General features: G+C 54.6%; 1 protein-coding gene across 1 annotated transcript in view; it reads left to right on the top strand.

Moving 5' to 3' along the window:
* Positions 1-1,077: 1,077 nt before the first annotated feature.
* BAIAP2 (BAI1 associated protein 2) overlaps positions 1,078-13,868 on the top strand; it is a 64,467-nt gene continuing 51,676 nt past the window's right edge. Inside the window, exons 1-3 of the mRNA XM_025216882.1 lie at positions 1,078-1,113; positions 1,884-1,959; positions 4,673-4,759. Of these exons, the coding sequence (XP_025072667.1) occupies positions 1,078-1,113; positions 1,884-1,959; positions 4,673-4,759 (199 nt within the window). The remainder of the gene's footprint in view (positions 1,114-1,883; positions 1,960-4,672; positions 4,760-13,868) is intronic.

The raw sequence follows: 13,868 nt of genomic DNA on the forward strand, positions 1-13,868 counted from the left end.
GAGCAGAGACAGATGGATGCTGCAGGGAAAGGCGGTAGGAGCATATTGGCTCAGGAGAAAGCTCAGGCTCCAGTTTTATTTCGGCGCTCTTTAAGTTAATAAAAGTAAATCCCAGGCGGGCGGTAAGTGGATCAGACCCGGCCGGGATGCGTGGCTAGGAGCAGACTGAGAATAGCACCTAATTCCCTGCCTGTCCGAGTGTCTCGTGTTGGTGGGCACTGACTTGTTTCTCAGTTAGACTCGATGTCAAAACCTGAGCTCTCGAGGAGGCTCTCGTCTCGCACATCCAGCCACGGGGCCTGAAGGCAGCGTTACACAGACATACCCGAGGGCTGCTGTTAGCTCCAGCTTTTACTCCTCCAGATGAAACTGGATGCTTATCTTGCTGGGATCCTATGACCCCAGCTGACTTCCTGCCCTTTGGGCGGGGGGCTGGACTCGATGATCTTCCGAGGTCCCTTCCAGCCCTGATGTCTATGAAATGTATGAAATCCTCGCGCGAAGCATCGGGGCTGGGCCGACGGCTGGCGACGGAGCATGCTCTGAGGTCTGGCTCTCTGGAGCAGTTGCTTTTTGCTGATAAAAGGAAACGAAGGTTCCTCTAATCCCTTCCCTTAATCTGATGAGCTGATTCAGCAGAGGCTGGGTAATGACCAGGGCAACGTACCACGGGAAAGAGAAACCTTCCTTGCTCTTCACAGCAGACCTTCAGCTGCTGTCGCTGCAGACGCTGCCCGTAATTTCTTCCCAGAGGGAAACCGTGTTGCTACTGCAGGGGGGGTGGCACGTCCATTTAGACCCTGCGTGTCAGCATGGAAGTGTTAAATGCATCTTCCATTACCCTGGAAGCAGAGGATAGGGCAGGATCACCCCTTCACGCTCAAGGCCAAGTGAATCCAGCCACACCCGCAGAGCGCCCCCATAGCACACCTTAGCAAACCCAGGGTTTTTTGGAAAACCATGCCGAGGCCTCCAAAACTATAGTGTGCCACATGCAGAAAGGAGGAGAGGCCGAGCCTGCCAAGCTCACAGCCAGCTGGAGGCGTGAAGCATTAGAGCCAAGCTGGGTACGTAAGGATGGACACAAAATCCACGCAGCTTTCGGTGGTTGGGGTAGGAGCGAAGCGAGACGCGCAAAGAGGGGCCGGGGTCACGGGCTGCACGCGTGCAAGTCTTTCCCTGGCCGTGCAGAGGCAGGTGGCTTTCAGCTCGGTGTCGCCACGGGCAAGTTGGCCGGCTCCCGTCTGGGGCACAAGCGTTGTTCCACCCGGGTAGAAAGCCCCGTCGCCGGTGCATCCCGCGCCCCTGGGAGCGCGGGGCTTTCTGGCTGCGTTGCTGCCCGTACAGCTTGGCACCGTTGCGAGGACGCGTCTCCTCTCGTAGAAGCAGGGTCGGTACCCGAGGGATGAAAATGCAGCATTGATCAGTCTGAGCGTTACTTCTAGTCGGGCTGTTTCTGTCAGCTGTGCAGCTGAGTACATTCTTACTCAGCTTTTGGAAGGATCCCAGCCCATCCCTGGCTGATCCGATCCTATATTGTCCTGTGATCCGGTTTCTCCTTGGCTCACTATCTCCTGCAGAGAGCAAAAGTATTCCTCTGGGCACGTTGCAATGTCGTCGTGATGTCTCGCATTTATTAAAACAGGTCCGTTGTGTGCACAGCGTTTGGATTGTGTTGTCTATGGAGCGGCGCGTGGGAGGGTGCTCCGCTCGGCATGGCAGCGCGTGTGCATGTTGTGAATCAGCCGCTGTGTGTGCATACACGAGGCGGCCATGGGGAGGTTTCGCCTAATGACGGGGAACCCTCTTCCTTTTAATTGTCTCTCCTCCCAGCCACCTTTGCTAACATCTGTTGTGTTTTTTTGCTGTTTCCCTTCATCCAGACGATCATGGAACAGTTCAATCCCAGCCTCAGGAACTTCATTTCCATGGGGAAGAACTACGAGAAAGCCTTGGCAAGTAAGTGAAGTTGAGCTGCAAATGCAGACCTAGCTGAGAACCGGGGAGCACCAGGCCACGCAGCATCTAGGGGAGCGGCTGGCAACAGCACGGTCCTCGAAGCACGTCACAGGATGCCTGTGCTCGTGGGGGAATCGCTGTGGTGAGGATTTTGGAAGCTAGAGTCAAATGTCTTATCGCAGCGATGCTCAGTCTCCAGCCCGTGGGCTGGATCTGGCCCGTGGACCCACGTCATCTGGCCGCAGGGCTTCCCATGGGTCTGGAGGTGGGGAGGCTGTGGAAGCATTACTTGCTGATCCCCTGATGCCAAATTTCCAGTCCTATGAACCAAATGATGGTGTGTGGTGGCACCGGTGCACGAGGTTTGGCTGGTACATGGGCAAACCCAGCACATGGGTCAGGCGAGTGCATGGGGTTGCACACACCTGCCAGCATTGGGCACAGGATCTGGCCCGTGGACTGCCCCTGTGCCCGTCCTCTTGCCCGGTTGCACATCGCTATCCTCTCATTCTGACATGAGGCACGACGCCTGTCTTGGGCAAATTGCCTTAGGAAACCTGGCACAGAGCCGTCTTCTTGGGAATCACAGAATCATAGAAAACGAGGGTGGAAGGGACGTTGGGGGGTCACATCCAGTCCAACCCCTGCTCCAAGCAGCACCAGCCCCAGCTCCATCATCCCAGACAAGGCTTTGTCCAGCTGAGTTTTAAAAACCTCCAAGGATGGAGAGTCCACTACCTCTGGGTGACCCGCTCCAGTGCTTCACCGCCCTCCTAGTGAGAGAGTTTTTCCCAATATCCAACCTCAACTTCCCTCGCTGCAACTTGAGCCCATTGCTCCTTCTGTCATCTGCCCCCACTGAGACCAGCCCAGCTCCATCCTCTTTGCAGCCCCCGGCAGGGAGGTGAAGGCTGCTCTTCAATCCCCCTCGGTCTTCCCTTCTGCAGACTCAGTCAGCCCATTTCCCTCAGCCTCTCCTCACCAGTCCTGTCCTCCAGCCCCCAAACATTTTCATTGCCCTCCGCTGGACTCGAAAATAGTCCAAGCATGAGGCGCTCTTGAGCATTCAATTCTAGAGGCCAGTAGGATGCTAAAAATGTTTTTGTGGCATTTTCCCCCAAAGATTATCTGGCCCTTTTTTAAATAGTAATAAAACATTTTTTTTAATGGAGACTTGATTTTGGCTTTGCTTGGAGGAAGGCAAGGCGCGCCCAGAGTGCTGCAGCTAAAATCCTGGGGAGATGAAAGCGAAGACATCTGTTCCTCTGGGAAGTAGTGAAGGGCACTGAGATTTCAGTTGCTGGATGGTCCCTTGGCTTCCATTGCTTTGTGATTAAAGTCATTAAAAGCTTGTCTGGCTTCCAGTGCGGCTGGACTCTGGACCTGCACCCAGCACGTGTTCGGGGGCCGTGCACCGGCCTCTTCCCAGGGCCCCCGTGCTTCTGCCGGCCATGCAGGATCCCCTTTGACACTGGATTTTGCACTGTCTGTTGGAGGTAGCTGGCCGTTTTAGGGAATGGGCTCATCATTTTGAAGAAGCCACATGAAAAAAATCATATAGTTGAGCTGCTCTTAAGTGAATCCATGCTGAGGGATGTGCGGGGTGAGCGAGGTGAGATTTCAGACCATGCTTTTGGAGAGCATGCAGGTAACCAGTGGGATTTGCCAGGCAAGCTCTGCCGCCTCAGGAAAAAAAATACATATAATTGTTCCTGCTCTTCTGGCCTCTTGTGTTTCGTCTCCTGGGGGACTGGGACTTAATGGCAGTCTCCAGCTGCATTAAACCATGTTAACTAAATCTCAATTCATGAGTTGTGTGGGTTTTTTTCTTATTAATCTCATCTTAATTCTGCTGCTCTGCGTAGGCAGCAGTAAAAACCAAGTTTGCCCTGGGGAGGAAACACACAACACTTTGCAGTCGGGGGGCTGGAGGGGGGACTCTGAGTTTCCAAACAGGGGTGCTTTTATTAAAGGCATCCCCCATCGATGTGGCCAAGAGCTGGAGAATCTCTCCCTTGAAACGCTGCTGTTTAATCCGTGCATAGATTATTTTGTTTGAAGCATGTGGCCATGGATGCTTTAAGGTGCTGGGGGGGGGCCTGCTTCGAGCTGTGGGTCATGGCCCCGCGTCCCCCGTTCCCTTTGCAACACCTGCCGTCCCACAGCTTCCAGCCCGGCTTTTCTGTTGCTCTGCCCTGGGCCCCCGTGAAGGACAGCTAAAGGAAGCAGCGTAATCGGTACCATGTGCGGGAAGAGACCGCCGCAGAGATGTGCTGGTGCCGAGCCCGAGCTGTACAGCATGTTCTCGTGATTAGAGGAAACCCCCCTGCTTGTCTGATTAAAGTGATCGAGTGTGTAGATGCAGTGTCCGCAGACCAACCACAAGAACGGGCTGTGACGGAGAGCCACGCTCTCCCGTGACACGGCCGTGCCTCCGGCAGCCGCAGCAAGCCGTGCATTGCAAACGCCGGAGCATGTTTGAAAATGCACCCGCTTCAGAGATCGCTGCCCTTTTTGGGGGCCAAATAACCCCTTAATCTCATAGCTTTAATGCCTTCTGCCCCCTGCCCCAGTAGTCTCTTTACCTAGCCCTAACCGTAAGCCTTTCGGACCCTGCCTGTTTGCTTTGTGGCGTGCTTTGCATGTACTAGATGTTGCATAAATTAGGGTCCCCACAGATAACACCCTCTGCTTTTTCTTTCGATGCTTTCAGGTGTGACCTACGCGGCAAAGGGATACTTCGATGCTCTGGTTAAGATGGGGGAGCTGGCCAGCGAAAGCCAAGGCTCTAAGGAACTGGGTGAGTCACGCGGCATCTCGCTAAAGGTTCGTGGTGTTTGGGACGGGATCTGAAGGGCGGGGAGGGAAGCGAAGACCTGCCGTGGCGGGAACGTACAGCTCACGCTGCCTCCCTGACGTAGAAGGCCTCTGGCAGCAGAAAGTCCCTCGGTATTTCACTGTAATTTAGAAATAAAGATCCACCCTATTCGTTGGCCATGTCGAATACGTGGGCGACCCGGTGCTGTTCTTGGAGCGCTCTGGCTTTCTGGAAGGATCGGCTGGCTCTGCTGCAAGAAAAAAGAAAGGAAAAACAGAGGCAGTTTGCCAGGTTGCGTTCAGTTGGCACCCTCCTTTCTCGGGAGCAAGAGAGGTCAGATGATTGTTGCTGCGCTGCTGGGTGGAGAAAGGGGCAACGCGTGGAAAAGCGGCAGAAGCCGCCCCTGACATTGCCTGCGGGCGAGGGGAGAGAAAGCTCCCCGGCAGTGGGGTGCTGAAGAGCGAGGCAGACCGGGGATTGACCCCCTCGCTGGGTAAATGCTTGCACCGATGGAGTAAACCCACCTCCCTTCAGTGGGAGCAAGCGAGATGGTGGGCTGCCCCCCACCTACGCTCTGTTCGCGCCCATGTCCCCAGCCACCTCGTTGCAAGGCGTCAGTGGTGGTAACGTTAGAGATGAGCGGTTGCGTGTTGCTCCATCTCTGATGAGTGTGCTCATGCTGGGACTCTTCACTCACTACAGGGGGACAGTGCAGATGCCAGGTCCAGCCCTGTTCTGTCTTCCCGGGAGATGTTCCCTCCTGCCACGTGAGGAGCAGGAGCACGCAGCAATGCAGCCGCCTCGCAAGGGTGTCTTGCTGCCTGCTCGCTACCGCGCTCCTTGGCCTGGCTGATAACCCTGGGGACAAACTGTGGCTCAATTCAGTAATTGAGACCCTCCATTTGCCAGCAGATCTAGGGAAGTGGTTTGTCCTCTCTCTTCTGCACCGGTGAGGCCACATCTGGAGTGCTGTGTCCAGCTGTGGGCTCCCCCGACTACAGAAAGGATGTGGATAAATTGAGGAGTGTCCGGTGGAGGGCGAGGAAAATGGTTTGGGGGCTGGAGGACAGGATTGGTGAGGAGAGGCCGAGGGAAATGGGCTGTTTTAGTCTGCAGAAGAGAAGACCGAGGGGGATTGAATAGCAGCCTTCACCTCCCTGCAGGGGGGCTGCAAAAAGGATGGAGCTGGGCTGGTCGCGGTGGGGGCAGATGACAGAGCAAGGAGCAATGGGCTCAGGCTGCAGCAAGGGAAGTTGAGGTTGGATATTAGGAAAAAACTCTCTCACTAGGAGGGCGGTGAAGCACTGGAATAGCCTACCCCAAGAGGTGGTGGTATCTCCATCCTTGGAGGTGTTTTAGACCCAAGCAGACGAAGCCTTGGCTGGGATGATGCAGTTGGGGCTGGTACTGCTTGGAGCAGGGGTTGGACTAGACGTGACCCCCCCCCCTGAGGTCCCATCCCACCCTCATTGTCTGTGATTTGGGAGTGCAGGAAGCTGTTAAAACTCGAATGCTGTCAGTGTGCTGGCACAAAGCTGCTGCAGATGGCTTCCTGGGGCTGGCCGGTGCCTGGGCCTGGCTGGCTCCGCTCTCGTGTCCGTATCCGGGTTAGGGAATGTGAAACGAGGCACCTTGTGCCAATGAATCATGCTTGTTTACAGCCCCTGGTGAGACGAGTTGCCTAGCAGGCCTGACTCAGCCGTGTCAATGCAAAGCTGTCAGAGGAAGGTTGGGCCGCGGAGCCCGTTCCCGCTCGCACCGATATCCCGTTTTCTAGGGGCTTATATAATAATCGCTGCGGCTGTCACTCCGGGCTAAAATTTCAGCGTGAGCTTGGGCAGGCGGTTTATTTATTCGGTTTTTTGATGCAGCCGTAAAGGTTTGGGGAAGTGGCTTTGTTTGAATCGGCCGCACTGCAGCTCCCAGCGTGGGAAACTTCAGCAGCGCCGGCCGGCTGGGCAGACGGCCGTGTCGGGCCGCATGGAGCGAGCGGACGGCGCTGGTGGGGCCGGGCTTTTTGCAACTCTGCAAATGCTCTGTCGGCGACTCTTGTCCCCTGGCTCCTGTCTGTAAATGCACCGCTGTCTCGTATTAAGGATCCGGCCAGCTCCGATCTTTGGCCCTGTGTCCTCCTTCTCCTCCTGACTGATTTTTTCCCCCCCCCGGTCGTGGCGGTCGGATGGCTGCACGGGGTCACTGCTGCAGTACTCCCCACAATAATCTTGCAGAAGCAGTTCATTACGGACACAGCAGATCCTAGATGGCTTCCAAAAAACCTGAATTATGATCCAAACTGAAGGCCACGTGTTTAGACTGGTTTTCATGGCGCTCCCTTGCAAATTGCCCTGGTTTGCTCTAGGGCAGTGCTTCTCAACCCTGGGCTGCCTTGAGATCCTTCCAGGGGTGCCCCCCGTGTTAGCACCGCTGGGCGTGCAAACATGATTCACGGGGTAAACCCGGAGGTTTCAAATACTGTTAAAAGCATTCTGCCCTGCTGCGAGCTTTCGGAGTTGCTTGAAACGGAGTTGCTCTAGTATTTTTCCATAGTCAACAATCAAGCGATAAGTGAGAGCTGGTATTTTCCAAGGGGTGCTTGACTCTAGCAGGGGTGCATCGAGTCGAGAGAGCTGGAGAGCCACCGCTCGGAAGTTTTCCCGAGGAAGGATTCGGTGTCGTAGGCAACGAGATAATCTGCTCCTGGGTTATAAATGACCAAGCTGATATCATAGGCACTGCATGCTGAGACAGCACAGCTGAAGTTATACAGTACAGGCCTTTCGATGTGAAGGGTTTGTCTGTGGCCACTTCAAACACTGACAGCTTTTTTTTTTACCGCGGGGGCCGAGAGACACCAGCAGCTTTGTTCTCACCCCAGAAGTGAAAGTTCGGGTAAGTTTTGCCAATGCGGTCGAGCCATTTGAAAACAAAGCACACGAGAGAAAGGCCTCCTTCCCGTTTTACGGGGGCTCTTCTCTTCTCTTCTCCTTTTGAGCGGGTGCTGGGTTGTGCAAGGCATTGAAATCTGGTTCGTGCTCCTTGGGCTCTGCTGGTAGCAGCTTGTGAGAGAGAGAGAGAGGATTGAAGAGAAGCTTCTGGCACGCACGTACTGAGCACACTCCACAATCCCCCGGCATTCATCCGGTGGGCGGCTTGCATGTTCCCAGTGCATGTTGCAATAATGCACTTTTAATTGTTCGGCGACTCAGCTCAGCATTGAACAGGGAAAAAGCCGAAGCGATGTACCTGACAGCGTGGCTCCCAACGCCTGTTCTTCAGGCTTTTTGTGCTGGGGAGGAGACTGCTTTCCGGTGCTTGCACTGTTTATGAGCCGTGAGGAAGTGCGGGAGAACCGATACCGGCCACGTACATAAATGCCTTCCTCACCTGACTCATAAACCCAGACTTGAGTGAGGAAACGCTTTTAAATTGGTTTCCCTGGCACCATCTCTGCTCATTGGAGGTAAATGAAGGTATTAGTTTTCCTGGGAAGATCTTGAACTTATCAGTCCTCTTAACAAGGCACAATTCACCAGCTGATCGTGCATGAAACAAGAGCTGTCCCCCCTCCCCCTTTCCATCTAGGTTACTCCTTTCAGTACTGGGAGCGTTAACAAGCACTGGCTGCTCATAAATTACCATCTTGCATTAATGCAGCAAATCTAGGCTGATCCTTCTCTTTTGTGACTGCCAGGAGATGTCTTCCTCCTCTCCTGGCAGCAGAGGTGCTCTGAGACGTATGCAGCCACTTTCTCGTGGTTTTGTAAGTTTATTTCGGGGTTTGCGTGTTCTCCGATGCCGACCCTGGCGCGGCAGCATGCCGGACTCCTGTGTCTAGCACCCAGCTGGCCTCCTCGCCCCATCCCTGCCCGAAAGGTTATGCCGATGCTATTTAAAGAGGGCACACCATCAAGTGAATCTGAAAGACAGACTCAGCAGCCAAGTCTCAACACCTTTCTAGAAGTGAATACATGATATTTTGACAGCAAAATCTGTGCCCTACAATGCAGGGGCCCTGTAGTCGCTGCAGTGCCTGCAGCTAGCATAGATGCACCCGAGCTGGCCTGGGTACAGCTGCTGCGCTGGAGCTCGTCCCTGGATGCCGAACCCACCCGAGACGTCCTGCTCGGGCTGCTGCCCCCACCCACCCAAGTTTAATTCCCTGCTTGCTGGTTACTTTGGCTCTTGAATAAATTCTCCATCAGTTTTTAGGCAAATGTGTAGTGAAGGAAACAGAGAAATACTAAAGCACCGGGGCTGCGAACAGTCATGCGGTTCTGAGATGTCCCTGGCCGGTTGAGTGATCCAGGCGCCCGACGAGGGATTCGGTGCAGCCGTGAGTCCACACTCCAGCCGGGGTAGACCAACACCTGGCCGTGCGTAAAGGGGGATGGACGTGACCTCAAGTTTCTGGCTGTTCAGATACAGGCACCAGCAGAGCTCAGGATCCTTTTGCTCCAGAAGAGACCTTCATTGGTTTCAGGTTGCTCGGCGCAGGGGAAACGATGCCGGGCTTGCGCTTTTTGACGCTCCGAGAACTTGAAAAATGCTTTGCTGCTGCCTTCAATATGGTGGGAGCCAATTCCCACCGTCCCTCGTCGGATGTTACTTCTGGGACTAGGAAAGCTGGTTGTCTCCCCTCAGGGGTTTACCAGAAGCCTTTTCTCCAACCTGACTGGCAGCACGTGGCATCCAATAGATATTATGCTTTCTTCAGTGATTTCTCCTAGAGGTAGGTCACGGCTGCTTCGTGTTTCCACTAGCAGCATAGGCATGTTTTGCTTCTCAGGTTGTCTGAACCGTCACTAAATCTGGAGTTGCAGAGGCCGGGGGTTGCCTTGGGCTTGTACGTGGGCTGAGAACAGCAACACTCAGTAACCAGTGCATAAAGGATCCTTTAGTGACCTACCAGGTCCCAGAAGTGCTTGGGTTTTCCTCGACCCTGCAGACGAGGGTGCGGCCATCGGGACTCGGTGCGCTGAGCAGACGTGGCTCTGGACAGGGCGTTCTGCGAAGCTTGCAAATGCTGTGTGTGGACCGGGTACAACCCTGACCGTACGGGAGCTGCCGGCCCAAGTTACCCTCCAGTCCCAGCCCTTGCTCATGAGACATGTTGGCGCAACATCATGAACTGTATGCTGAGGAAAGGCAGGCAAAAGGATGGTGCTTATAACTCGAGGATCTGCCTTGAAACCATTAATGATCAACTGACCCTGCATCACGTAGCAGCTTTGTTGGTGCTTCCTACTTGGGTGGTTGCAGTTCGGTGCAGCGGGTGAAAGCTGCTCTTTGCGGTAGACCACCTGGTTCCTCTGAGCGTGCACGTTCATTCCTGGAGGGTCAGGGCACCTTGCAACAGCTTGGGGCGGCCGTGTGTGCCGGTGCGTGCTAATCGCAGGAGCGTCTGAAAGACGCTGCGTCCGTGGATTTACTGGCCCACGTGTCCGACGGGAGGAAGGAGAGAAGGGAACGGCATGTTACGGCATTCAAGATCCTTCTCCAAGAGGTGCAGCTGTGGAGTCTAGCAGGCGCGCTGGGGCTAGGGCGGGTGCAATCCAGCCCGCAGTGGGACTGGGGACTGGCTGTCTTGACATTTCTGGGAACTGAATCACCGTACCAAGGTGTGGCTTTCAAATGCTTTCCCTGTTTCTGCTTGCTTGCCTGGGCTGGCCCCTTTCCAAGCTTGGTTACTGAGGCAGAAGAGCTAGACCTGTGCATGCGGTAGTAACTCCATCCAGAGCCTTGCTTTGCTGGCAGGTTTCCAGTTCAGTCTCCGGGACGCTGTGTGTTGGTTTCAGGGCCGTTGGTAGATTTAGTGTGGAGGGTTTTGAATATTCAGCCTTGGTTTTAGTTCTGAAGATGTCTTTGGGATGCGCCTCCCGAGGACTTCCAGCAGCTTTCAAAAGCTCAGCAGTGTCCCAGGTGCCTAATCCTGTTGCTGTCAGGGGGTGCTAGGCACCTCCGCGTCATCAGCAATCCCAACATTTTACTCTCTTCCATGGGTTAACGTGCACTGCATTTAGATGCGTGGTGTAAAGCAGGCCCTGGCAAAGACACCAGACAAAAACTTCCTTACACAATTGCTAAGTGGCACTTCAAGCAACCTTCCTCTAGTCTCTTGGTGCTGCTGGGCTGTGTTGCACGTGACTCTGTGAGCCGCACAGATGTGGATCGGCTTAGTGCTAGCTTGCAGTCGCACCTTCAGCTTGGGCGGCACATCTGTGTGGAGTGGCCGCGCCGCAGTGGAACGGGAGCTGGGTTGCGCGGATTGGAGATAATCCTGCCCTGGAGTGGCGTAACTTTGAGCCACATAACAAGTGCTTTAAGCCACTTAAAGGTGTTAATGTGTGGGCAATCCGGGGTTAAGAGCTCCAGGGGCTGCCCAAAATGACTGTGTATCAAGGCCCTAAGCCTCGACGTTCAGCGCCCCGGTGGCGCTTCGGTACAGAAACCCCCTGCAGAACGGAGAAGAGGAGTTTGATTTCCTATTCCCTAGGGCCGGAGAGCAGGGAAGGTGGTTGGTGCAGGACCAGTGCTTTGACAGAGGAAGGAGCGGACAGTGATTCATCTCTCATTGTTAAGCTGAAACTACCTTCTGATGGAGAGTAATTTCCTTCAGGGATTTGCCTCTGATCTACATTTTGCCTGATAAAATCATAACCCATGCCACGCTGGCTGGCACGGAAGCCATCTGTTACGGAGCGGCTTGAGATGTAAGTGGCAGGGACTGGACTCGGAGAATTAAACCATCCTTGTAAGGCTTGATTTCAACTAGGCTCGTTAGACTTCCAGATGGCTGCATGATAACCATCTCCATGGAGAGGCAGCGTCCTGCCCAGCTGCTGCTCTGCGCCGCCCAGGGTCTGCAGTCTCATCTGGAGGATGAAACCCTGGCACAGGTCCACGGTACATCAGCTGGGGAGAATCCCATCCCAGGACCAGAAACCCGGCCGTCTGCCTCGTAATGTGGGATGTCAGACCGCGCGCCGTGCCTTGAGGAGCCAGCCACGGAGAGTAAAGGGCAGGGAGGGGAGCAGGATTTCGGCCGTGGGCGAGGTCGCGTTCCTCTTTGACTGCAGAGCAAGTCTTGGACGTGCCCGTGGCTTTGGCCCAGGCAGGAAGCTTGCAGCGCTGTGCTGAATCCTCTTCTGGGAGGGATTAATATGCCTCTTAATTGGATTTGCAGTCGTCTCAGGTAGAGGCTTACTGTGGCGGCAGAGGCGCGGCTATAAACATTGCGCACGTTAAAGGTCGCGGCCTGGCTCTGGGAGACGATATGAGAACGGGCACGCGAGGGGCAAGGGGCACCGCTTACTGCACCGAGGAAGTATATGCTGCTTGGGCAGCTCGATGCCTCCGTTTGCTTTCCCCTTACAGAGAGATGCAAAGGAAAACTCCAGCTGAATTTCCAGGAATATTTCCTCCTGGCCGGGCCCCTGGGACTGCCGAATTGCACCTCTGGGCAGGAGTGCTGTGGTCCGTGGGGTTGCCTCCCAAGGGGCAGGGGAAGCCCCATGCCTCGAGCCGCCCAGATTGGACTGGATAAAAACACCCAGGCGATCATCTTTGCTCTGTCAGGAGAGGAGGCTCCTGGGGTCTGTGCCTCTCCCCTTCGTGACCATGCTGGAAGGTTTAAACCATCGGTAAAACCAATGGTCCTGGACCCCCGGGAAGAGTCCCTTGGGAAGTTTAATTGCAGGTTTGTCAGATTAGCCGTGTCCTTTAGAAGACTGTCAGGGATGGAGCCGGGCGAGCGGCCTGCCTTTTGCTACCATCTCTTCCCACTGCAGCCACTTCATCTTTCCAAGCTTGATTGAGATGGAGGGGCTGGGACATGGGGGAGGCTCCAAGCGGCAGCTCTTAGGCCTTGCTTAGGTCTTGGTGTAGGAGCAGGTGCAATGCCAACCCCTGCCAGCCTGTGCCTCGCCTCTGGGTCCCCCGCGGATGGCTGTGGGTTCTTGCTCCCTGGTCTTGCCATTGATGACCGTATGAAATCGGCTGCCGCCACCTTGGTCGGACCGTGTGGGATGAAGATGAAGGTGGTTCTTTGTGGTGTGGGCTGAATACCACATTGCATTCAGCTTGTTCTCCCCTTCAGCCATGCATCAAATGCAGAACATAGCCAGTATATTCACCGTCGGCCTCCACATCTGGAGCTTGCTAATTCTCATCTGCTCCCGTGGGCCCAGACATTGGGCTTTTTTGGCTTGGATAAATACTGAAGGAAGCCCAGCTTTCGTGTGCCGGTCAGAGTCCACTGTCTCTGTACTGCTCCAAGGATTTGCCATTTGCAAACTCACTTGGCTGGTAACAGCCAAAGATCAATTTATTAAACTGCTTTTTTGTGGCTGGGTTGAGAGCTCGAACATCAATTTGGTGTGGTCCGCTTAAACGTAGCATAAATAGAACCTGTGGGGAATGGATTTTCTCCTGTTAAATCAAAGCTACAGGAATACAATAAAGACCTTTCTAAATTAATAGCTGCCATAAAACCGGGCTTTCTTCTGGAGCCTGGATTGACTTTTGCCGCCACCTCTGAAGCGGGAGCCGGAGTACGTGACAAGATTCTCCCGTTGATTTAAGCAAAATCTATCTCCGCGCGACAGAGGAGGGCTGTCCAGGGAGCATCTGTGAAAAGAGCAGTGGTTTCAGGTGCTATTTTCAGTCGCCCCCCAACAGCGCCTGCCTGCCAAGGGTCCCTGGCTTACCGTCCTTGGCAAAGACAGATCCATCCTCTCCTGTCTCCCTAAGTCTCACAGAGGCGGACTCTCTCTTTAACTGGAGATGCTCACAAGCAGGAGACCGGCGCTCGCGAGCCAGCGGCGATCTAGCTCGTCGCCTCGATAAGCCCGACGAATTTCCGAAGGGGGCACGTTTTCCTTCTCTCTGCTTGGTTGCAGGGGGGAGCGTGGGAAGATTGGACCTGGCCATCATCTTTATCACCTTCCAACCATCCGCCGGCGTCAGAGCAAACAACAGAGAGAGAAGATTTACTGACACCCCTGGCAATGATTCTGGAAATCAGACAAGCCGGCCAGAGATTTCTTCGCAGGGGCGGTGTGGGAAAGGGAGAGCTTTGTACCAAAAGCGGCAT

This window comes from Alligator sinensis, unplaced genomic scaffold (assembly GCF_000455745.1).
Source record: "Alligator sinensis unplaced genomic scaffold, ASM45574v1 scaffold1200_1, whole genome shotgun sequence".
NCBI lineage: Eukaryota > Metazoa > Chordata > Crocodylia > Alligatoridae > Alligator > Alligator sinensis.